Source organism: Myxocyprinus asiaticus, chromosome 21, assembly GCF_019703515.2.
Source record: "Myxocyprinus asiaticus isolate MX2 ecotype Aquarium Trade chromosome 21, UBuf_Myxa_2, whole genome shotgun sequence".
NCBI lineage: Eukaryota > Metazoa > Chordata > Actinopteri > Cypriniformes > Catostomidae > Myxocyprinus > Myxocyprinus asiaticus.
In genome coordinates, this window is record NC_059364.1 from 17,614,658 (window position 1) to 17,638,084 (window position 23,427).

At 38.7% G+C, this 23,427-nt stretch overlaps 1 protein-coding gene across 1 annotated transcript in view; it reads right to left on the minus strand.

The window, feature by feature from the left end:
* The window catches only part of tdrd9 (tudor domain containing 9), a 28,021-nt gene that overhangs the window by 767 nt on the left and 3,827 nt on the right, over positions 1 to 23,427 (minus strand). The window contains exons 6-33 of the mRNA XM_051648276.1: positions 22,418 to 22,498; positions 19,479 to 19,649; positions 19,116 to 19,219; positions 18,859 to 18,978; positions 18,690 to 18,774; positions 18,473 to 18,530; positions 18,232 to 18,336; positions 16,171 to 16,268; positions 15,912 to 16,043; positions 15,512 to 15,671; positions 15,322 to 15,385; positions 15,158 to 15,221; positions 14,941 to 14,985; positions 14,771 to 14,824; positions 14,578 to 14,694; positions 14,305 to 14,412; positions 13,076 to 13,176; positions 12,733 to 12,906; positions 12,145 to 12,256; positions 9,471 to 9,686; positions 8,506 to 8,595; positions 8,142 to 8,399; positions 7,507 to 7,674; positions 5,824 to 5,894; positions 5,623 to 5,732; positions 5,213 to 5,309; positions 3,677 to 3,815; positions 795 to 913 (exon numbers count right to left, since the gene is read on the minus strand). Of these exons, the coding sequence (XP_051504236.1) occupies positions 795 to 913; positions 3,677 to 3,815; positions 5,213 to 5,309; positions 5,623 to 5,732; positions 5,824 to 5,894; positions 7,507 to 7,674; positions 8,142 to 8,399; positions 8,506 to 8,595; positions 9,471 to 9,686; positions 12,145 to 12,256; positions 12,733 to 12,906; positions 13,076 to 13,176; positions 14,305 to 14,412; positions 14,578 to 14,694; positions 14,771 to 14,824; positions 14,941 to 14,985; positions 15,158 to 15,221; positions 15,322 to 15,385; positions 15,512 to 15,671; positions 15,912 to 16,043; positions 16,171 to 16,268; positions 18,232 to 18,336; positions 18,473 to 18,530; positions 18,690 to 18,774; positions 18,859 to 18,978; positions 19,116 to 19,219; positions 19,479 to 19,649; positions 22,418 to 22,498 (3,221 nt within the window). The remainder of the gene's footprint in view (positions 1 to 794; positions 914 to 3,676; positions 3,816 to 5,212; positions 5,310 to 5,622; positions 5,733 to 5,823; positions 5,895 to 7,506; positions 7,675 to 8,141; positions 8,400 to 8,505; positions 8,596 to 9,470; positions 9,687 to 12,144; positions 12,257 to 12,732; positions 12,907 to 13,075; positions 13,177 to 14,304; positions 14,413 to 14,577; positions 14,695 to 14,770; positions 14,825 to 14,940; positions 14,986 to 15,157; positions 15,222 to 15,321; positions 15,386 to 15,511; positions 15,672 to 15,911; positions 16,044 to 16,170; positions 16,269 to 18,231; positions 18,337 to 18,472; positions 18,531 to 18,689; positions 18,775 to 18,858; positions 18,979 to 19,115; positions 19,220 to 19,478; positions 19,650 to 22,417; positions 22,499 to 23,427) is intronic.

Consider the following 23,427-nt stretch of genomic DNA (forward strand, 5'->3'; position numbering starts at 1 on the left):
TAAAGAAATCAGATAAAGAGTCACATGTGTGTCTCTAGTTTAGAAAAATATTTCCGCTCTGTAGGTCCTCACAATGCAAGTGAATGGGTACCAGAATCTTGAAGGCCCAAAAAGAATATAAATGCAGCATAAAAGTAATCCATATGACTCCAGTGGTTAAATCTATCTTTAGAAGTGATATGATAGGTGTGGGTGAGAAATAGATCAATATTTAAGTTTTTACTATAAATCTTGACTTTCACTTTAGCTTCCTTCTTTTGTTCTTGTCAATTCACATTCTACATGCATATCGCCACCTACTGGGCAGTGAGGAGAATTTCAAGTAAAAAAGGGCTTAAATATTGATCTGTTTCTCACCCACAGCTATCATATTGCATCTGAAGATATAGGTTTAACCACTGGAGTCATATGGATTACTTTTATGCTGCCTTTACCTGCTTTTGGAGCTTCAAAGTTCTGGTCACCATTCACTTGCATTGTATGGACCTACAGAGCTGAAATATTCTTCTAAAAATCTTCATTTGTGTTCAGCAGAAGAAAAAGTCACACTCATCTGGGATGGCATGAGGGTGAGTAAATGATGATAATTTTAAGTTTTGGGTGAACTTTCCCTTTAAATAACTATTTAGACAACATTACATCTCAAATAAAAAAAAATTTAATGCAAGAATTAATGTGATAGTGCTTTAACAGAAATATGAGCTTAACACAACTTCCTTTAAACTCTCTGGATGCTAAAGGGATGACTCAAATGATTTTCTATATCAATCAGATCAGAGAGAGTGAATGAGTACCTGATGAGTCGTTCTCGTGCCTCCTCCTGCAGACTGCTGATCTTTTCAGTGCTCAAGTTCAACAGGCCGTTTGTTCCCTCACACACCAACCTGTTCACTGTGCCTCGCAATGCATTTATCTACACATGTACATCCACACACGTGTTACACTATATTAGTGTGGATCTCATAGACGCAATGGTTTTTATATGGAGGTAATGATATTTATATCTATACTCTAACCCTACCCCTAAACCTAACCCTCACAGAAACCTGTTAATATCAGTAGATTTAAAGCAAAAAATGATTTGGTCAATTCAAGAGCCTTTTTAACTAATGAGGACCACTTCATGACTTTGCAAGTTGGTTTTTGTCATGTTTGGCTATATAAGTATATCTTTAAAAATCTGTACTCTGTTGTATACTACAAATTTAGGCAAATACAGTATGTCAACTGGGTATTCCATACAGAAAATGTGCACAATATACACTGACGGCCAAAAGTTTGGAATAATGTACAGATTTTGCTCCTATTGAAAGAAATTGGTACTTTTATTCACCAAAGTGGCATTCAACTGATCACAATGTATAGTCAGGACATTAATAATGTGAAAAATTACTATTACAATTTGAAAAAATCCTCCGCGTGCAGCAATGACAGCTTTGCAGATCCTTGGCATTCTAGCTGTCAGTTTGTCCAGATACTCAGGTGACATTTCACCCCACGCTTCCTGTAGCACTTGCCATAGATGTGGCTGTCTTGTCGGGCACTTCTCACGCACCTTACGGTCTAGCTGATCCCACAAAATCTCAATGGTGTTAAGATCCATAACATTCTTTTCCAATGATCTGTTGTCCAATCTCTGTGTTTCTTTGCCATCTCTAACCTTTTCTTTTTGTTTTTGTGTCAAAAGTGGCTTTTTCTTTGCAATTCTTCCCATAAGGCCTGCACCCCTGAGTCTTCTCTTTACTGTTGTACATGAAACTGGTGTTGAGTGGGTAGAATTCAATGAAGCTGTCAGCTGAGGACATGAGGCGTCTATTTCTCAAACTACAGACTCTGATGTACTTATCCTCTTGTTTAGTTGTACATCTGGCCTTCCACATCTCTTTCTGTCCTTGTTAGAGCCAGTTGTCCTTTGTCTTTGAAGACTGTAGTGTATACCTTTGTATGAAATCTTCTGTTTTTTTGGCAATTTCAAGCATTGGATAGCCTTCAATCCTCAAAACAATGATTGACTGACGAGTTTCTAGAGCAGTGGTTCTCAAACTTATTTGTGCCAAGGCACATTTGTAAATATTAAATTTCCAAGGAACACCATTTTTTTCCTCAAAATACAATGACGCATACATCCTCATAAATGTGAAATAAACTGTATTAAACCTGAAACACAAATCTGAAATTAAAAATGGACTTGAAACCATGGTAAATTATATCTGTGAAAAAAATATTTAAAAAAAATGTACTACACAAATTTCATGGAATATTTGAAAAAGTTTATTTAGGTTGTAAGGACAAATCAGGGCTCTACGCAAACATTTTTATTTAGGAAAAATACGCAAAAGAATAATGACGGATAAAAATAATATGATGATTATAAAACAATGTTTGTTTCTTTTTTGGAAATTGCATTGACCTGGAATTTGCATAAGCGTGATGACATGCAGCATCTTGGTAGTCTCATTATAAAGTGTGAACATTTCAACAGGATATGCAGTTTTAATAGGTTTTTGCAGTCTGGCAGTGCGTGGTTATAATGTTACAATGCGCACCTCCGTTAGAAGCAGAATAATGTTCGGTTCGGTGTGCTGTCACCCTCTCGCAGTTGTGCAAAGAGGCTCTTATTGTTAGTGATATTTCATGGTTATTTTTTTGAGATTTTGCTAAAGATGATTTAGACGAGGACGCTGACAAGCTGTTTACTGGTATCGCGCATTTTATGGATTCATGCATTTTTATTTGACTCACTCTTTTTCTCAAAAACTTGCGTTTGAGCGCGAGGTTAAGACATCATCCATCAATAATTAATTATTCAAAACACTGTCCGTCATTTTGATAGATAGGCCTAAAAGCAAGAATCTCCGCTTAAACCATTTTCACGTGGTATATCTTCACTATCTCTCGGTCTATGCGTGTGCGCGAAAGAGAGAAGAGGAGAGCGCTTGCAGCCGTGTGAGACTGAGAAAACGGCGCTTTGAATGCAAAACTAACTAATCATGTTATATGATGCAAGATGCATCAGGGAGCTTTTATTCTGATTGTAGGTTGCAATAATAAGTTCATAACTTTGGGTGTAAGATCAGCTGTCACTCGCACCGGCGCAGCCAAATAATTGTCCGAATTCACACGCAGTAATTTTCACTCGCAAATGCTGGAGCTCTACAAGTTCCATGGCACACCGGCCACGGTACACCAGTGTTTGAGAATGCAGTTTTGTTTTTTGCCATTTTTGACCTAATACTGACCTTAAGACATGCCAGTCTATTGCATACTGTGGCAACTCAAAAACAAACAAAACAATGTTAAGCTTCATTTAACGAACCAAATAGCTTTCAGCTGTGTTTGATATAATGGCAAGTGATTTTCTAGTACCAAATTAGCAATTTAGCATGATTACTCAAGGATAAGGTGTTGGAGTGATGGCTGCTGGAAATGGGGCCTGTCTAGATTTGATCAAAAATGACTTTTTTCAAATAGTGATAGAGCTGTTTTTTAACATCATTAATGTCCTGACTATACTTTGAGATCAGCTGAATACCACTTTGGTGAATTAAAGTATTAATTTCCTTCTGAAACAGCAAAATTTGTACATTATTACAAACTTCTGGCCGCCAGTGTACATACTATATTCACTGCAAAAACAATATGGTATGGTAGTATGCCATTCTGAATATAGTCATACCTCTGTGATGTCTTCAATATCAAACGTGACATCAAAGGCAAGCTCAATGTCATGTTCAGGAAGTAATGCATCTTGAGAAATGGAGTTCCAGCCCAGTCCGCAAAGAGCACCAGTAAAACAGGTCCTGTCCTCATTAGTACTGTAGAGAAAGTACATCACTGTATGTGTGCATTAAACTCAGATGACAATATTCAATGACTCAGTTCCAGTGTTCATATAATGCATAAAAAGAATCATTAGAAAGGTAAACGTGTGATTTGAGGTTTGCTGTGAATGTGCTTCATCCAGGACCTAGGCCAGATCTAGACAAAAACAATATATTAAAGAAGGGGAACTGGAGTGGAGTGGAGGAGATATGGCAACCACAAGTTGTCAGAAGGAGAAAGGTCTACAGCTATTTAAATACCCTCACAAAGACCAAATCACACAAAAAAGTTGATAAAACAACAAGAATTGCCAATGAAAAATTCCATCAAATCTATTCACCAAGACTGCAAAGTAAATTGAATCTTTGGCCACATCTACACTCATATGTTTTCATTTGAAAACACATTAATTTTGCTATGTTTTGGCCTTCCGTACACTCCGAGACAGTGTTTTGTCAGTGAAAACTGAGCTTTTATAAAATGCACTCCCCAGTGGATAAAATTGAAAAAAGCGTTTTCGCATTGTCGTGTGGACTGGGAAAATGGAAATATTCGAAAACTATGACGTATTTTTTTGTCAACTGACGCAGTCATGTGAATCATTTAACCCAAAACCTCAAGATGGTGGCCCATGTTGTAGTGGTGTTATTGTACCTGCAATCTACTTTGATATCATTGTTAAAGATAAATGTTACTTCGCACAACTTTCACATTGCATTCAATTGCATTTCATACCATACATAGAAATGGCACAGGGCCACACTTTTTAAGTTTTTTTCTTGCATATGCAGTGAGGGGATTTAACACGCTTCAGTGTGGACAAGAAACTTTTGGAAAACGTTTGAAAGCGGCAGTGTGGACAGAGGCCATTTTTGAAAGCGGCAGTGTGGACAGATGCCATTTTCAAAAGTATCCCGATTAATGTGGACTTGGCCTTAAACATTCCCATTTTGTAGGCAATTGCTTGCCATATAATTGTGCTTTGCTTGCTTGTTGACACTCAGGCAACAAGCTTGAACTCCGAGACCAACAATATCAACAACCTCTAAGTCTATCTGAAATGGCGATTCCAGACACTGGACCTAGATGCTTATAACTTATTGGTTGGGAAGTTTTTTTGCCTGAAAAAACAAATGAAAAAAAAAAAAACCTCGACCTACACAATGTTTACTTTGTTGCAAATTTTGTTGTATATTTTCACACTCTGTGCAAAAAGTGTGAAAATGTAAGGATTAAAATGTGCACTTAAGTGTGAACAACAAGCCTTGAGTTTTGTGATTGGTGGGATCAATTGAATATCTTCCTCTCCAACACCAACTTACTTTTTGCTCCAGAATGAAGTGAGAATATGCAAGTATGTGAGAGTGGGGGTTTCCATTGTGATTGTTACCGTAGTTCCATGACAGGGGTGAAGAGCATAGTAACAAGGGAGGGAAGGCCTGGGATGGGAGGCATCAGAGATGTTTCCTTCAACAGGATATGAGAACCTGTACATAAGCACACAAAACAATAAGAATTTTCCTAAGAAATATTTACCATGGAAACCATATTTTCCACAAGAATACCATTATTACTACAGCTAATGTTACCACACTAAAAATATGGTAATTTAGTATTAGCCACCACTGTTACAAAACAAATAAAAAAATATATAGACAAATAAATTATACTGTTTGAAGTTAATCTTATTTTAATTTCTTTTAATGGCAGTAACAGTGATTGTTCTATGGTATTTAGACAGAAACTATGGTTTCCTACAAACCCACAAAACTCAAATCAATCATTATCATGTGTGCGTACCTGAGGCAGAGAGAGACACGGCTGCAGCCACCAACATCCTCTCATGCTGATCTTGGGGATTTTCATTCACCATTACGGAGTTAATACTGTCCCTCTCTATGCTAACAGTTCTGCAAACAAACCAAACCCACAACACTCACAACATCGAATGAATTCCTGGAATGAAACTGCAAGTCTGTGAAAAGGACAGGTGCATTTTACCTGAACAGGCTGACCCTGCTCATGCTGTGGAAGCTGACCTTATGAGGACTGCTGGGACCATGAACAAAAGCCTGCAGAGAGAGAACAGTGAAAAGAAAAAAAACAAAAAACATCTCTGTCCCTCTCATGGTCTTTCGCCAGAAACAGTGATTAGGCAAAACCATAGAGGACCTTAAAGTGTTAGTTCACCCAGAAATGAAAATTCTCTCATCATTTATTCACCTGCATGCCATTCAAGCGGTGTCTGACTTACTTTCTTCATCAGAATATTGAAGAAAAAATAAAAATATCTTAGCTCAATAGGTCCTTAAAATGCAAGTGGATGGTGATAACCTTTGAAGCTCCAAAAAGAACAGTCAGCATAAACATCATCCATATGACTCCACTGGTTAAATGAATGTCTTCTAAAGAGGAAAAAATCACTTTTGCTGCAAAAAAGATCCATATTTAAGTACATTTTAACTATAAATCATCGCTTCCGGTGAGCAGCAGTATGCGCTTGACGTAATCGTGTTGGCATGTTCACGTGAAAACAGATGCACGTGCAACACACCCGGAAGAGCAGCGCTGTTTACAACTGAGTAGGAGGAACGCTGTACAGAAGCTTCCTTGGTTTTGGTTTAGATCTGTATCTGTTTGTTTACTCACAATGGGGCATTTGTGTGCTTATCCTGAATGTCTCAACCAAGAGAAATATATGAGATTACATCCATACGTCACACTAGACTAAGTGAACTCCACCATCTCATAAATGCGCATAGAGCTGCTGACCGGAAGTGATGATTTATAGTTAAAAAGGTTAACGATCTTTTTCTTCAAATGTGTTCTGACGAAGAAAGAAAGTCATACACACTTGGGGTGGCAAAAAGGTGAGTAAATGATGAGACTTCATTTTTGGATGAACTAATTCTTTGGTTAGCCATGGTACTCAAGTTGCCCACGGGCCACATCCGGCCCGCAAACCATCTTTTTGTGGCCCGTGTGACGTTGTCATCACATAATATTATTGAATGTGTATGTATTGAGGTGTTTTGAGGTTTAAGCTGCTGAGCCGCTATAGAGGAAAAGAAACGGCAAATGGATAAACAATGACAAGGCCAGTGTGTCATGACAATCTTTGACAGTGACAACAGAACAGATCATCATCTTTCTATATATGACAAAAAAAAAAATATATATATATATATATATATATATATATATATATATATATATATATATATATATATATTATACATTGTCAATTTTTAGAGTGGTGTATTCTGCTGCAGTATGTGGTCTACTCGTAAAAGTGTGGATCTTTTAAAACAAACAAACAAAAAAAACATATTGGCCTATATATGATTATAATAATAGTATATCACAGCTTTTTTTTTTTTTTTTTTAAGAACCACATTTTTACAAGAATTTTGCTGTATATGTAATGTTTTATTTTACTTGTGTAATTACATGTGTCCATGATGTATTAAGTAGCATATAGCATAGTCTGCTCACCTTATTAATATAAAAAAGTAATTAAAATGTTTGAATAAATAATAATAATAATAAAAAAAAAAAAGAAGTGCGGCCCTTTCTGTCCACCTGGCTTTCCAAAGTTGAGTACCCCTGGCGCAGACGCTAGGGTAGGTTTGATGCAGAAGTATAAATCGGCCTTTAGAACTGTAACTGATGCTATTCCATCACCTTGCACTTGGGGGCACTGCTGCTAGGACTGGAAAAGTGCTGAAGGAGCTGGTTGATGAGCTGTTTGTCTTCCTCCATCCTGCTGTTCAAGGAACCACAAGTAGAACTGGGGGTGAATCTGCCAGAGGCCATATCCTGATACAGAGACATCAGAATCTCATGGGATTGCTGCAGATACACAAAAAGAGAGAGAGATCACAAGTGACTGGTAGTTAAAGCTGATATGTGCTTATTAAGCTGGAACAAGAGAAAGTACAACTACAAGTAATCTGCCCCAGAACTGTAAACACTATGACACTTTCAAAGTTCCACTATTTTTGAGCAGCCCAAAATAGCAACATAAACTTTAGTTTACCCATACAGAATTACCTGTATGGTTGATTAATGGGGATGGATATAAATGTAACTTTTTGCAAAAATAATAACAGGTAGTACAAGTAATTTTAGTGCATATGGCAGAAGTCCTTTTATATTTCTAAGCAACAGCAGACAATAAATATCTAAAACTGTCCCTGCAGTGGAATTTAACAACGACACAGACACAATAACAAGAAAAAAATAAATAAATTGAAATGTTCTCATCAGGTGGGCAGGAAAAAAAGGGATGCTGTTGGCGGTGGTGTTGCCATGGTTACCTGACTCTCAAAGCTTTCAGGGGCATGGCAGGCATGTCCCTCCTGCACCATCAGGTCAGCCACGCTGACATCACCCGTCTCCATGGAGATATGCAGGTCTACACGCATGACACCATGAAGAATGGAGTACAGGGACACGATGGCAGAGCAGCCGCTCGTGAGCGTCTTAAAGCGGTTCCGTGCCCGACTGCTCCAGCGATCGCCAAGAATCAGTGACTGCGCTGACGGACCCATGCCTGCGATGCAGAACTCCTGCGCCTGCAAAGAAACATGCAGATACAGCCTATAGATCACTTAAATCCATCAATAATCCAACCGTCGTCCAGAGATCTAAAATGTTGTGAGGAAAAGAAGAAAGCTGTACTTGAAAGGGCTGAGTCATGAGGTCAGATGGGAGTTCTCTCAGACTGCTGCATGGGACTTTAGACGTGTTGCCAAAATCCACAAAGAACACCTAGTGCACACACAGTAGGTAATCTTCAGTAATCTGATTCCGGTTCCTTAACGATTCTTAGCACTTTTGAGAAAGCAACCCCCAATAATATTTACCACACTATATACAAAATACAAATACTAAAGAAAATAAGATATCATATTTTTTATAGTATAATTTTTACAACAAAATTCTGTTTCTAATGTGTATCTTTTTTTGGGGGGGGGATTTTTCCCCTTTTTCTCCCAATTTGGAATGCCCAATTCCCAATGCGCTCTAAGTCCTCGTGGTGGCGTAGTGATTCGCCACAGTCCGGGTGGCGGAGGACGAATCCCAGTTGCCTCCACGTCTGAGACAGTCAACCCGCGCATCTTATCACGTGACTTGTTGAGCGCGTTGCCACGGAGACATAGCGTGTGTGGAGGCTTCACGCCATCCACCGCGGCAACCACGCTCAATTCACCATGCACCCCACCGAGAACAAACCACATTATAGCGACCACGAGGAGGTTACCCCATGTGACTCTACCCTCCCTAGCAACCGGGCCAATTTGGTTGCTTAGGAGACCTGGCTGGAGTCACTCAGCACACCCTGGGATTCGAACTAGCGAACTCCAGGGGTGGTAGCCAGCGTATTTTACCACTGAGCTACCCAGGCCCCTCTAATGTGTATCTTTAACTTCATATTGTCATGTGATATAATTTTGTTTGCCCTGGTGATACACTTTAGATTCAATAGCACAGTAAACACTGTCAAGGTATTTTAGTTTGATATTCCTTTCACTTCAATGGAAAAAATCCAGATGTTCTGGATCATTAAAGGAACTGAACATCTTGAAAATCATATGGTTCCCAAACCAAGTTATTGGGGATATGACTGAGTGCATTCTGAGTACCTCTATGTTGCTGCACAGAATGTGCAGTATTTTGGCTCTGTAGTATTTTGCTGGGTGCTGCGAGTCTGTGAAGGGGGCCACGCACAGCAGGTTTGGGTAGAGAGAGACAGACAACGGTCTAAGATCTCTCATGTTCAAAGCTGCTGTTAACTGACACTGTTTCGCTACACTGCTCTCATCTGTCTGGAAGCCCCAGAAATGGCCCACATCGATCACCTATCAAACAACATACAAATAAATAAGCTTTACAAACCGACACTGCTGAAGAAAACTAACAAAGAATGGATCATAATTAGGCCATAATTTGGCATATTTCACCTAAAAATCATATTTCACCTAATGACCGTGCGATCCCACGGTCACTTCCGGGGCTTCATCGCGGTGAACGGCCTAGCGCCTGCCAATAGCCCTTGGACCAAAGAAGGCACACTGGGGATTGGGGTGGGGTCAATGTTAAAGGCGGAGTTTTGCTGAGTCAGGTCTCACTCTTTCCACCAAGCAAAGACCAAAATAAGCAAACAAACGGCAGCTTCCATCTCCACTGAGTTCATTTCAAGGGCTAGCTAGTCTCCAGAGTCTGATATCTCAGCTTGAGTTTCCCTCTTGCTTGTGAAATAAGCGGGGGGGGGGGCTGACGTTGGCACCAGTGTGGTGTATTAAAGGCGGATTTTAGGGCAACGCTGCAGAGCTATTGGCCCGATGGTGGGAATGCAGATCGATTTTGGTCTCACGGCTTGAAGTCCCAGGCTATTGGCCCCAGGTGACCAGTTGATAGCCTTGCCTCACACTGGCTTGATAGTGGAAACTATTTACTCACTATGACCTCTTCAGTGGAATGCACAAGGAGATGTTAGGCAATTTGTTAACCTCCATTCACTTTCATGGTATGGAAAAAAAAGCAATGAATGTGAATGGTTACTGAGGCTAATGTTTTGCCTAACATCTCCTTGAACAACATGAAGCTGTTTAAATGATTATAGAATTTTCCTTTTTGGGTGAACTATTCCTTTAAATAGTAATAATTAGGGGTGGGTAAAAATATTTTTTTTCGATGCATTGTGATCTTCATTTGAACGACGTAGATAGTGATTCTTAAATCCCAGGATCAATCTTTCACTCCATGTACAACCCCCTTATACAATGAGAGAAAATCACTTGCATTTGCAACCTAATTTCACGCTATGCAACTAAAATGTATATACAGTATTTGGCAACTGGCAATTTCACTCACCAGTAATTGTTCAGTATAGTGGTGAAGTATTTGAGAGTATTCAATAGCAAGATCCTTTCAATGCGTGTTGAGAGTAAAAGTTGATCCGTGTAATGCGTGTCCAAAAGACAAGCTCCATGAGACCCATTTGTCATTGAATAATGTCTCTTTTAATGCCCTTTCTGTTCTTTACAGTCAGTTGTTGATCAAAAACAACAAAAAATAAACATTTAATTCTAATCATGCATGGCACAGATGAGATAAAGCCATTAGAGTTCTCTCTCGTTTACATGCGCACATCTACAGACACTCTTTACAGAAATGCCAGTTTTTGTGAGACAATACTGATTTTAATACGTTTTCAACAAATCAATGTAAATACTTGTAAATAGTACAAATTATGCAATTAAATGATAAACACGTAACAAAAAAACAATATGAAATATATTATTTTATTTATTGAACATATGGATTTGTTCAATTTTAACCCTTAAACAGGCAAGAGTGGAAAATGATCAGCAAAAAATCACTTTGTGTCACTTTTTATATAATTTGGACTTAAGTAAAACATATCCAAAGGAATTTTTTATATATTCGATTTATTTTGGATTTTATGAGTTGTATCTCCCAGGATAAATTGCCCTATTAATGTACAAAAAAGTGTGTGTGTGTGTGTAACAAAACTGAGAAAAGTTTAGCTTTAAGGTTGCATGTATGACATGTGTAAATGAAATAAATGTGTATAATATTGTGGATGAACCCTTTTATTCCCTTAATCTGGCAACGTATCTCAGGGGATACGCACACTTCAAAATGTGCAAAATAACAGCATGAACAACATATGACTTAATTTTCTGCTTCCACATCTTAAGAAAATGTTCACAATTAATATCAGCAGTTCTATTGTTTTTTTTAAGATTAATACATAATTAAATATCACAAAATCAGCATGTCCTGCACCATGTGCAGACATGTTGGTTTTAGGTCAGGCTGACTTAAATATCACAGAAAATGTGAACCAAGTCATGTGACCCACATACTCAAAACAGACCCAACTATGATAAATGATACAAGATTGAGTGAGAAACTCCTCATACCCCCATAAGAAACTAAAGAGTATGTATCTTGTGGTACACATTGCCCGTTTTAGGGTTAAAAAGCCAAAATGTTACCAAAATGATGAAAAAGTAATAATATAATTAATATTTTCATAATGTACCAAGCAAGAATTTCTCCTGTATAATTAACAGCATTAGCTGAAGGAGAATTTCTTTCATAAGTAAGCAAAAGGGACATTATAACTTAACTATACCCTTATGAATAGATATCTTATCGAAAACTTGTGAATCGGAATCAAATCGGGAAATCTGTATCAATACCCAGCCCTAGTAATAAAAAACATTTAGAAGGTTGAAGCAGCATCATGCTCAGGCTTGATACTCAGAGAGAGGTGTTAGTCTTTACCTCTGTGATGTTAATGATAAAATCTCTGCTGGATGGAAGTTTGTGTGGATCTACTGTGCTGCTCAGAACTCCAACAGGACACACAGTATGGCTCTGAACATCCACATTAACCCTGAAAGAGAGAGAGATTTTGGTCTAAAAAACTCCATATTAAAAGAGCATAACTCTGTAAATGTCTGTGCATACTGTATGTACTTGTTTCACTGAGAAGAGAACATTTCTGGGAATTCTGTTCATCCTTCATAAATGGGCCAAAAAATAAATTCATACATAATGAACTAATAATATCTTCATTAAAAGGCATAAATGATTTTAGCCATTTTGCTGACTTCTGCGAGACTTTACCAGTGAAGACCACCTCCAACCTTTCAGCCACATGCCCTCCCCTCCAAAGACATGGAAAAAAAGACACCCTGATCACACAAAAGGATTGACAAGCAGACAGCGTATCTAATTTGCTAAAAAAAATCTATCAAACAGACAGATGTGATTTCTTAGAACATCTATTTCAGTAATATCTGTGAGATAATGAGGACATTTTATGTGTGTTTTCTCTTGTGTGTGCACATGCGCTCATGGCTACAGTACCTTGCATAACGCAGGTGTGTGATGGGCTTTCCTTTAGCGTGGACCTCCACCTCATCTGCGTGGTGCACTTGAAGTCGGAGAGCTGGCGTGTGTCGCGCTCGCAGCAATGCCAACAACACTTCAGGTAACACACCTGACTCCCTCACACACGAGCGGTAGAACTCCACATATGCTCTGAACAGAGAATTTAGAGAGCGTATATACAACCAACACAGTTAAAAAAATGCAGAGTCAAGTCATTTTTATTTGTTTAGTGCTTTTCATGGTACATATTATTTCAAAGCAGCATTACAGAAAATCAGGAGTACAGCAATTGCACAAAATACAAACAGTGCGTTGTTACCTGGATCCGTCGAATGCAATTGATTTGACCTGTCCACACTGACGGAACAGAGACTGTAGCTGCTTATAGCACAGGAATGCAAATGGAGGCAAATTCCTAAGCTGTGCGAGAGAGCGAAGAGGCAGGGAAAAATAGGGAGAAAGGGTTATGCCAGAAACCTTCTCTACACAAGTACACAGACGTGAATGCTTGACCAACGCATTACATCTTTTTGTAGATATTTAATGTGCATTCTTGCATTACAAACCTCCATAATAAAGGGGGTGATAGAGTTACCTTCAAATGTCTGAGCCATTAAACTGCATGTGTTATCATTCAGGTAGCTTGCTAAAAACATGTTGACTTTAACTAACTTCATTCTCCTTTAGGACAGTAGTTGATCTGAAAGAGAAAACTGACCATAGAAGCAGAAAGTGTATGCAAATGCCCACTCCTCCTGCTCTAGCTACACTACAAAAAAAAAAATAATAAAAAAAGGATTTTTGCTGCTTGTTCAATTTACATAATTAAAATGGCTTAAAGCAACACAATTCTGGCACATTTGGTCACAACTTGATTTCATTGCATTCAATCTATTTAAATTTGTAAAAATGGAACTTAATCCATTTAAGTTGGGACTACATGAATACATTTTGTGGTGTTAATGTAGCATTGATGAAACTAGGCAGGGGATTTCCATTTCCCAGCATGCTTTGCATGGGACTCTATAGGGAGAGTAAATGTTAAAATTAGGTTTTATTATATGTCTTCTTTTTTTGTTCTCTTTTTATGTGTAGATGTCGCACAATTGATTGCTCGCTTTGTTGAGAAAATGCCGTGCTAAACCATGGCATATAGTTACTAAATAACACTCTGTAGTGCTTCCAACCAACAAGTATTTAGCATGCTAACTTTCACTAGTTAGTACATAAAGAAATAAGAGATTTATTTGAGTTATATTAACATGTCTAATTTGGTTGGGTTTACCCAATTCAGCTAGCATCTTTCTACACAAAGTGTTTGTGTTGAGATTACATAGTAATTTTAAGTTCAGAAAGCTAATTTCAAACATGGAACCACTATTCATGATTGAATCAAGTTTAGCCAAAGAGCTATTTTTTGAGAGTATATTGCCCTTTGTGGTAGCTAGAAGTGTCTGTGTACACTTATGTTTTGAGCTTGAGTTTGTTAGAGAGATTTTGTAAAAGGGAAGATGTAAGAAGGGACTGATTTAGAGGAGACAGCAGTACCAGAACGGTGGTCTTTTGGTCATTTCCAGAAAGTTCCTTAGATGCCATCTGCTCATCAATCTCTCCCTGAGCAAAATAGTTTGGGAAGAATGCACCTGCAATCACCAACTAAACCAGAAACAGAGAGGAAGAGAGAGACAAGGTATACACATATTTAGTAGCAGCATACATAACATACAGGGGATATTAAGGTGGAATTTGGGTGGGGATCATTCACTTGGCTGCACAAAAGAAGTGTAAAAAAAAAATAACTGCCTGTGTGTTTGTCTATACCTGCAGGATGAATTTCTGTTTGTGCAGGTTAGTGTAGTCTGTGGGGTTTGATGAGCTGCTGATGTGCATGTTGAATCTGGACACTCTCTTCTTCAGATCCTCAAAGAGCTCTGCTACCTAGAAGACCACACAATGGGGAATGTGCACAGATTCTTTATAGTGTTTAAATAACTTTGTGACTGTGCGTGTTTACCTCTCGGATTCGTTTGATCTGAATGCAGTTCTCTTTGCCCCATTCCAGTTCATCCTGTAAAAAAAAAAAAAAAGGAGGCCATAGGGCCGTATAAATCAGATGTGTACACTAATGCTTCCTGTTCACTTCTAATTCCCTTCTTCAAACATTATCAACTCACACAGTCTTACCTTTGGGTGTCGGAGTTCTCCTTTAGCTCTAGACGTGTACCAGGCCTGAAAATCAGAAAAAGACAAAACCAGACCAATGATGATAAAAAAAACTTAACCAATATACTGTGCATCCCAAATATTTAACTTTTTTATGGACAGTATACGACACTGCATGGAACATAGATTAGTGTCAATATGCATCTAACTGAGTGTGCTCAGAAATGGCATTTTGTACCTTAAAAGCATTAACAAAAGCAATGAAATCACTGGAAACGTTTTGTGCAAAAGTCAGCTTACTCCTGTAAGGTCAAACAGAGACAAAATTACAGAAGAACACACTGAGAAAATCAAGCTCAGAATCCTGACAAGACCTATATGTGGGATCAAATGTCAACCTACCTGTACCCAGCCAGATGCTGCAGTGATGGCATGGCAAAGAAGCTCTTCAGAGAGAGTGATGCAGCTGGGAGAAAAACACATTATATAATTTCATGAATCTAATCTCATGGAAATTAATTATTGCTAATAACCTGATTAGTAAGATTATGTACAGATATTTTCACACACACAAATACAGAAGATGTTATACCAATGATAAGACACTCCTCCAGACAGCCGAACACATGTCCAAGAACAATCAGCTTCCCCAAGTTCAGGTCCACAGGCAGGTGCGCCAACACACGACCCAGAAACGTCAACTCACCATCAAATTGCCTCTGACTGCTGCTCTGCACAGAGAGAGCTCCGATCTACACACACAGTTGCCCGCAAACACAATACATACACAAACAGAAAAATTCATTTATAAATTAGAATAATTTGAGATAAATTCAAATAAAAACGGTTAGAAATGTATTTCTGAAATAGGTCTACGGGGATGTAAATTTAGACTATGACTGATATTAATTAAGAGTGTAGTTGATCTGAATTCTGTCTGTTGTTGATCTGTATCAAGGATATTATTAATCTGAATTAAATCTGAGTTTAACCTGTTTGAGTTGGAGGACAGTCCTCTCGATGTCATTGAGGTTGGGTGGCGTGAGGGCCGTGGAGAGAACAGAGCGGGGATCACCCATATCCAACAACTTTACCTTCAACAGGGAACTGGCCAGTGGTGACCGCTGCCATTTAAAACGCACATACACACCTTCATATCTCAGCCATTACCAACTCAAAAAAAATCTCAATTTATTCTGACATTTCTCAGAAATACTGCTGTAACTGGCAGGAGTACAGTTAATTACTTACCAGCATCTCAGGGATTGTGAAATCTGGAATGTCATGCTCCCAGAAATGTCTGGTCACTAACCGGTAACAGAACCCTTTAGACACCCGCCCAGCACGACCTGGGAGGAAACACAGAAAGAGACACAAATGTGTCTTTATGTAAACTACCATTCAGAAATCTCACCAGTAGAACCTTACGCCCATTTCACATCGCAAGCTTGAGCGAGACATGAATATAGCGTCAGCTTAACTATAGCGTAACTGCAGCTGCAGACTCGACAGGGTTTTCACACTGAAGCATTTTTATAGCGTCACATTAGCGGCTCTATACAGAAAAATACTGTGATTTCTATGTTACTATGGTGAGTATTTATTTTAATAAAGACCATAACTTATAAAATGATTATCAGGAGTGGGTCATTGATAAGTACTACAAATCTGATCATAGTGAATCTTATTTAAATGAGGAGGACCACATTTGCATCTAAAAGGTAAACAATAGAGCACTTTGTGCTTCTCCACCTACATAATCAGTCTTGTACCATCCATTGTTGAACACGAATGAGGTAAGTTCTGAATTTACAGACATCACGGTCTGTCACGTGCATGTGTTTACAAGTGAAAGCAAACTTGGCTGTGATTGGGTATTGCTGAAGCCTATCCACCTTTTTCCACAGGCAGCGAAATTACTCATTATGCTTAGCGCGCTCTTCCAATGCGGATGCTACAGACTTCGCTTCGCAGCTTATTCCCATTACCAATCACTGAAATATCACTAACAACAGTCAAAAACGAGTAAACAGTCTGTGTTTACGTAACGTAAATCCCTTTCTCACTAAAGGTCTCATGTGGACATTCGGTTTTGACTGCAATCCCTGAATAGATAAGTACACAATCACACACATATACATGGTAAAGTTACTGGGCTCTAGTGCTCTCTGCACATGCCCTCTATGTGTGAAAGAGAGAGAAAGAGAGACAGACATACAGCATGCAGAGAGAGAGAGAGAGAATTCACATATATGATGCACTAGATTTAATTACGTTTTTCTGTTGAGCAGCTCAATATGAAAACAGCCAAATCGCGGACATTTAGGGAATCTAGAAATCCCAACTGGTCACTTTTAAGGAGGAAATAAAAAAATAAAAAAAGAGGATGTATGGTCATAATAGGTTCCATTTAAAAATCTTCAGATTTGAGGCACGTACCTTTGCACCATTTCTGCATTAACAAATGTCGCCTTCTCACGCACTCTGCCAAGAACAACTTGGTCTCTCCCTCGTTCACATACACTCACAGCGCGACATGAGCTATGAACCTTGTAAAGATGATTAATAAAACAAAGGCTTGGTTTAAATGTTTTTCATCTTTGTTATCTTCCAAAATGACGGACAGTATTTTGAATTATCTGGGTTTTTTTTTTAAAAAGGCAAGTGACGGAGAATTAGTTTAATGCAACCTCTGATTATTACATCTGGATCGACTTGGAATGTTTCAGTATTGGTAGCTTTTGGGGGGCTCATCGTGGTGACATTCATTTTCCAGTAGTTTTTAAGCCACCTGTAGTCGTTATAACACCCTATAACAGCGCATAATTACCCAGATCCTTAGCTGCTCGCCATCACCAGTAACGTTAGTCTAGCTGATAACAACAACTAAGCGGAAGTGTGGAGCATCTGAGAGGAAGTCTCTCGCCCATGGTTTTTCAGATGTGCTCTAATTCATACAGTATAAAGACACACTAGACTACTCATACTGTATATGCTTATTCTGTGCATTGTGTACTTTTTTTGTGTGTCAAATCACATTCATTTTATCCATCAACAGTGCATGGTCATGTTAATTGAGCACAAGCAGCGCTGCTCGGAGCTGAAAACCTCAGCTGCACTGCAGCTCACGCGACACTCGCACTGCGCTGCTGACGCTTCCGTTGTGAATGCTCTAATCTGTTATTATGGATGGCAAAAAAAATATGCTCTGCTCAAGCACCGATCACACTTGTGATGTGAAACGGGTGTTAGACACTAGTACACCTGTATAGTTCATTTGTGCTGTTACCCATCAGTCCACATTTGCAGTACCTCGTCGCTGGTTGCAGCTGGTCTTGGAGGCCCAGGTGATACGGAGAGATCTGTAATTGGTTTCCTTATCACACCCTAACTGACGTACAAGGCAGAAATCAATCACTGTATAAACACACAAAAATAAGTGTTATTAAAGATCAACTGTGCATTGGTTTTCCTGAGATGAACTTAAGGACCTACAGAGGGCTGGTGTACAAAAGTGGTTCTGGCAAGCAGGAGGAAAAAGAAAAACACCCACCATATTTCACATCAGGCACAGTGACAGAACTCTCTGCAATGTTTGTGGAGAGGATTATCTGGAAATACAAACATAACAGGAATTTGTGAATCAAGTGTCAGAGCCCATGTAATCACAAAATAATCCTTTACAGACAACAAACAGGGTTATTATAACAACGTCTCAATGCAAAAATGGTGCTAGCTGGAAGTGACTTTTGCTTCTAGATAAATGTTACCTTCCTGTATCCAGGTACAGGAACTAGGAACACTCCGTTTTGCTCCTCTAAAGTTACAGTAGAGTGGAGAGGATATACCTGCAACCTGCAAGTACACAAACGCAGGATACCTTGACACAATTATATACATGCATGCTCAAACACAAACACACACATCAAGCAGACGTACCTCTTGCGTACAAGTTTTGCGAGGGCCTCCTTCATATATTGAATTTCGGCAAGCCCAGGCAGGAAGACGAGCACACTACCTCTATCTGGGTGAGTGGAACATCCAGTCTGCTTTGTGGATCTGCTCCCCACACACACGGGTTTAAAATCATAATGATTTTAAATAAATATAAAAATTATACTATGAGTATATATGTTTTAATGTATTGTTGATCACAAAACATTAAACTTATGGCACATATCATTTTGATCTCTGACCTTTGATCTTTAGCCTCCATCTCATCAAAGCTCTGGATGAGAGACACAGCAACATTATACATCTCCTCTGTGATACAAGGGTCATCTGGGATGGTTAAGTCCACCTGACACACACACACACACACACAAAGGCACACACATTTATATAATACATCTATAGCGACACAGAGTTGCCGATTAATCTAACACACAGATTTATATCAGATTTCAAATAACATATGAATGTGTTTTGGATCCAGTTTGTAAAGATTCTGTTTTGATTTTGCCATTAACTAGAAACAACTAAACAGTTTGGAGTCAGATATGCCAAAAAAAAAAATCTAATTTTTCTGCCTATCTGAATAAAGCCTAAATATGCCATACATTTACTCCAAGAGGCAGGATGTTTTTGAGTTCATCCAGGTAGAACTCTTCAACAATGTACGGTGCTCCTTCCACCTCAAACACATATGCTGGATTCATCTGATTGCGGATTGGAGTTCCAAAATACTCTGCAAACTCTGCACAGTTTATGGTGGCAGACATCAGAATGACCTGCTCACAGAAGGAGAGGATACATGCATTCAGGAATAGGTCGTCAGATACAAATCTGGGCCTGTATTCACAAAGATTTGTATCTTAACACTAGGAGTTCTCTTAAGAGTTCTTAGTTCAGGGTTGCTGCACAGTTTTTAAAATCAAATTCAAAACATTTTAAGACCTTTTTCAAGACCTGAACTAATCAAATTAGTACCGTATCCCCATACCAAAACAAACCCACACAATCTCAATAAATCATGGATCACAGACTCTTAAACAGGCAGGGGCACACATTCAACATGGCCTTAACACAGCTTATCAGTAAAACAAGGCAGGCGATATGCAAGTTTAAAATACTCAATACATGTTTTCCACTTATATATCACATTAAAATTGGTTTACATACCATTTAGGCCTGTCACGATAACTACTTTTGTTGGACGATACATTTTCCAAGAAATATTATTGTCATTTTAAGACCATTTTATGCCACTGAGAGAATTATAATATAATAGCATAATAATGCAAGTACACCCTTACAAAGAGCAATGGACTTTTAATTCTTAAGAATATTCAGACATTGGGATTGGAATGCCAAAAAAACAAATATCGTAAATAAAACAAATAAAATAAAACCATACAAACAAAACAATAAATAAAATGGACTCTCGGGCTCCGTTAACAAAAATTGCACTAAATATTTAGTTTGGACTTATTCTTCCAAACTTTCTGGCTGGAATTATGCAGTCATCGAGGAAAAACACCTATTAGCCTCGAATAACACGTAATCTTCACCTGTCACTGTCCGCTCTGTGTGTGTGTGGAGGAGCTGCCTGAGCCCCGCCTCCGACACGGAGCGGACGAGAAGACAGAAGCAGCACGACTGGCTAAAATGTTGGTGACATTCATTCTTATGTAAACAAACACGCCTGTAAACACAATGGGCAATATCGAGGTCAGCAAAAATGATCGAGGTCATGTCCATATATCGTACGGTAAGTCGATAACGTAATTATCGTGACAGGCCTAGTACCATTATAAAAATAAATGCAAATTAAAGGTCGACAGATATCGATATTGGATGGTTGCTGATACGATAATGTGTTCAAAGGCAATTCATCTGCCAATAGTTTTTAAAATTGGTAGCCTATATTTAATGTTCTTAGTCTTTCCTTCCTGTGATGGGAAGGGCCAGACAGAGGCTACAAGAGTCCATATTGAATTAAATTCCAGATTCAGTTTATGATGCAACCAAAATACCAATAACCAGAAAAAAAAAAAAAAAAGAAGATCTGATTCATAGCAGGGAACTTTTAACTTTAAAGGCTGAAATGCACCAGGGACTCTTATTTTGAAATGTTTGCCCTACACTGCTTCCAGCTGCTCATTCAAACAGATAAGGGAAATAAAATGTGCACACTACAATAATCTACAACTTATTACAATATAAACAATTAAAAGTAAACATTGTCAAATTTCATCAACACTATATCATCATCAACAGTTGATCATTAGTGATTGCTTGTCATAAATTTCTGATATGGCCTAATGATTGCGAACTGCTCCGCAACAGCTGAAACACTCACAAGCCCCTGCGTGCTTGGAGAAAATACAACTGTGCCGCATTTTCACTCTGAAGGACACAGCGCATGCATTTATTTTATTAAATTGTATTCTTTTGAAGTTTGATAATCACATTAGGTCATATCATGATTCCTGTCTTTCCATCCCCAAATTTAAGGCCTCTTTAAATAATTATTAAGACTTTTGTTCTATCTTCAGATATTTAAGAATTTTTATGACCGGGGGCCTGGGTATCTCAGTGAGTACTGACGCTGACTACCACCCCTGAGTCACGAGTTCGAATCCAGATGTGCTGAGTGACTCCAGCCAGGTCTCCTAAGCAACCAAATTGGCCTGGTTGCTAGGGAGGTAACCTCGTGGTCGCGATTAAGTGGTTCTCGCTCTCAATGGTGCGCGTGGTAAATTGTGCGTGGATCGCGGAGAGTAGCGTGAGCCTCCACGTGCTGTGAGTCTCCGCGGTGTCATGCACAACGAGCCACATGATAAGATGAGCGGATTGACGGTCTCAGGCACAGAGGCAACTGAGACTTGTCTTCCACCAACCGGATCGAGGCGAGTAACCGCTGCACCACGAGGACCTAGTAAGTAGTTAGATTTGTGCATTCCAAAACTGGGGAGAAAAGGGGATAAAAAAAATAAAAAATGTTTTTTTTATAACCTTAAATTTTGGAAAACTGAATTTAAGACATTTTAAGATTTTTTACAAATCCGCAGGAACCCTGTTAGTTAAGAGTTTTTGCTTAAAACCTATTCACAAAACTGCTAAGATGAAGTTTTACTAAGGAAATCTTAAGGTAAGAGTAAGGCGGAGTTAACTTTGTTGCTATGGATGATGATATATTCTATGAACGCTCTCTATTAAATTGCCCAAAGTGATAGGTACAAGAGAGGTAACCGTTATTTGTCGGCAAATTCATAATAGACAAACAGCAAGTATTGTACAGTATATTATTATATATTTTTATTTATACCGGCTTGTACAGGGGTTATGTCATGAGGAATCAAATTTTCCTTAAAATTTTGACATACAAGAGGTCATTGTACTATAAAAACATCCTGCAAATTTCAGACCTCAAACCTTCTTTTCTTGCCCAAAAAGAGCATTTATTGTTTCCATTTCTATTCCATATCCTGCAGCTATAGTTTACATGGAAATGTGCTAGACTGAATATGAGTGAAATTATTTGTGTTGCACAAACCTTAACATATCTGGAATTGGACCGTAGCAGTTTTTTGACCACCAGCAGCAGAAAGTCCAGCTCCTCTGTTCTCTCATGGACCTGAACAAGGTCATAAACACACACAAAATCAACTGTAGTAATAAACTGATATACAGCTCTGGAAAAAAATTACGAGACCACTGCAAAATTATCAATTTCACTGGATTTACTATTTATAGGTATGTGTTTAAGTAAAATGAACATTTTTGTTTTATTCTATAAAGTACTGACAACATTTCTCCCAAATTCCAAATAAAAATATTGTCATTTAGAGCATTTATTTGCAGAAAATGACAACTGGTCAAAATAACAAAAAAGATGCAGTGCTTTCAGACCTCGAATAATGCAAAAAAAAAAAACAAGTTCATATTAATTTTTAAACAACACAAGACTAATGTTTTAACTTAGGAAGAGTTCAGAAACCAATATTTGATGGAATAACCCTGATTTTCAATCACAGCTTTCATGTGTCTTGGCATGCTCTCTACCAGTCTATTACATTGCTGTTGGGTGACTTTACGCCACTCCTGGTGCAAAAATTCAAGCAGCTCATCTTTGATTGATGGTTTGTCACCCCCACCCCCAGACCATCACCGATCCTCCACCAAATTTCACAGTGGGTGTGAGACACTGTGGCTTGAAGGCCTCTCCAGGTCTCCGTCTAACCATTAGACGTCCAGGTGGAGAATCAGTGATCATCTGAGGGTGCTTCAGCCAGGCTGGAATCGGGCAGATTCGTCTTTGTGAAGGACCCATAAATCAAGCTATGTACAAGGTTATTCTGGAAGAAGACTTGCTTCCTTCTGCTCTGACAAAACTCTGAGGATTGGTTTTTCCAGCAGGACAATGCTCCATGCCACACAGCGAGGTCAATCAAGTTGGAAGACCACCAGATCAAGACCCTGTCATGGCCAGCCCAATCTCCAGACCTGAACCCCATTGAAAACCTATGAAATGTGATCAAGAGGAAGATGGATGGCCACAAGCCA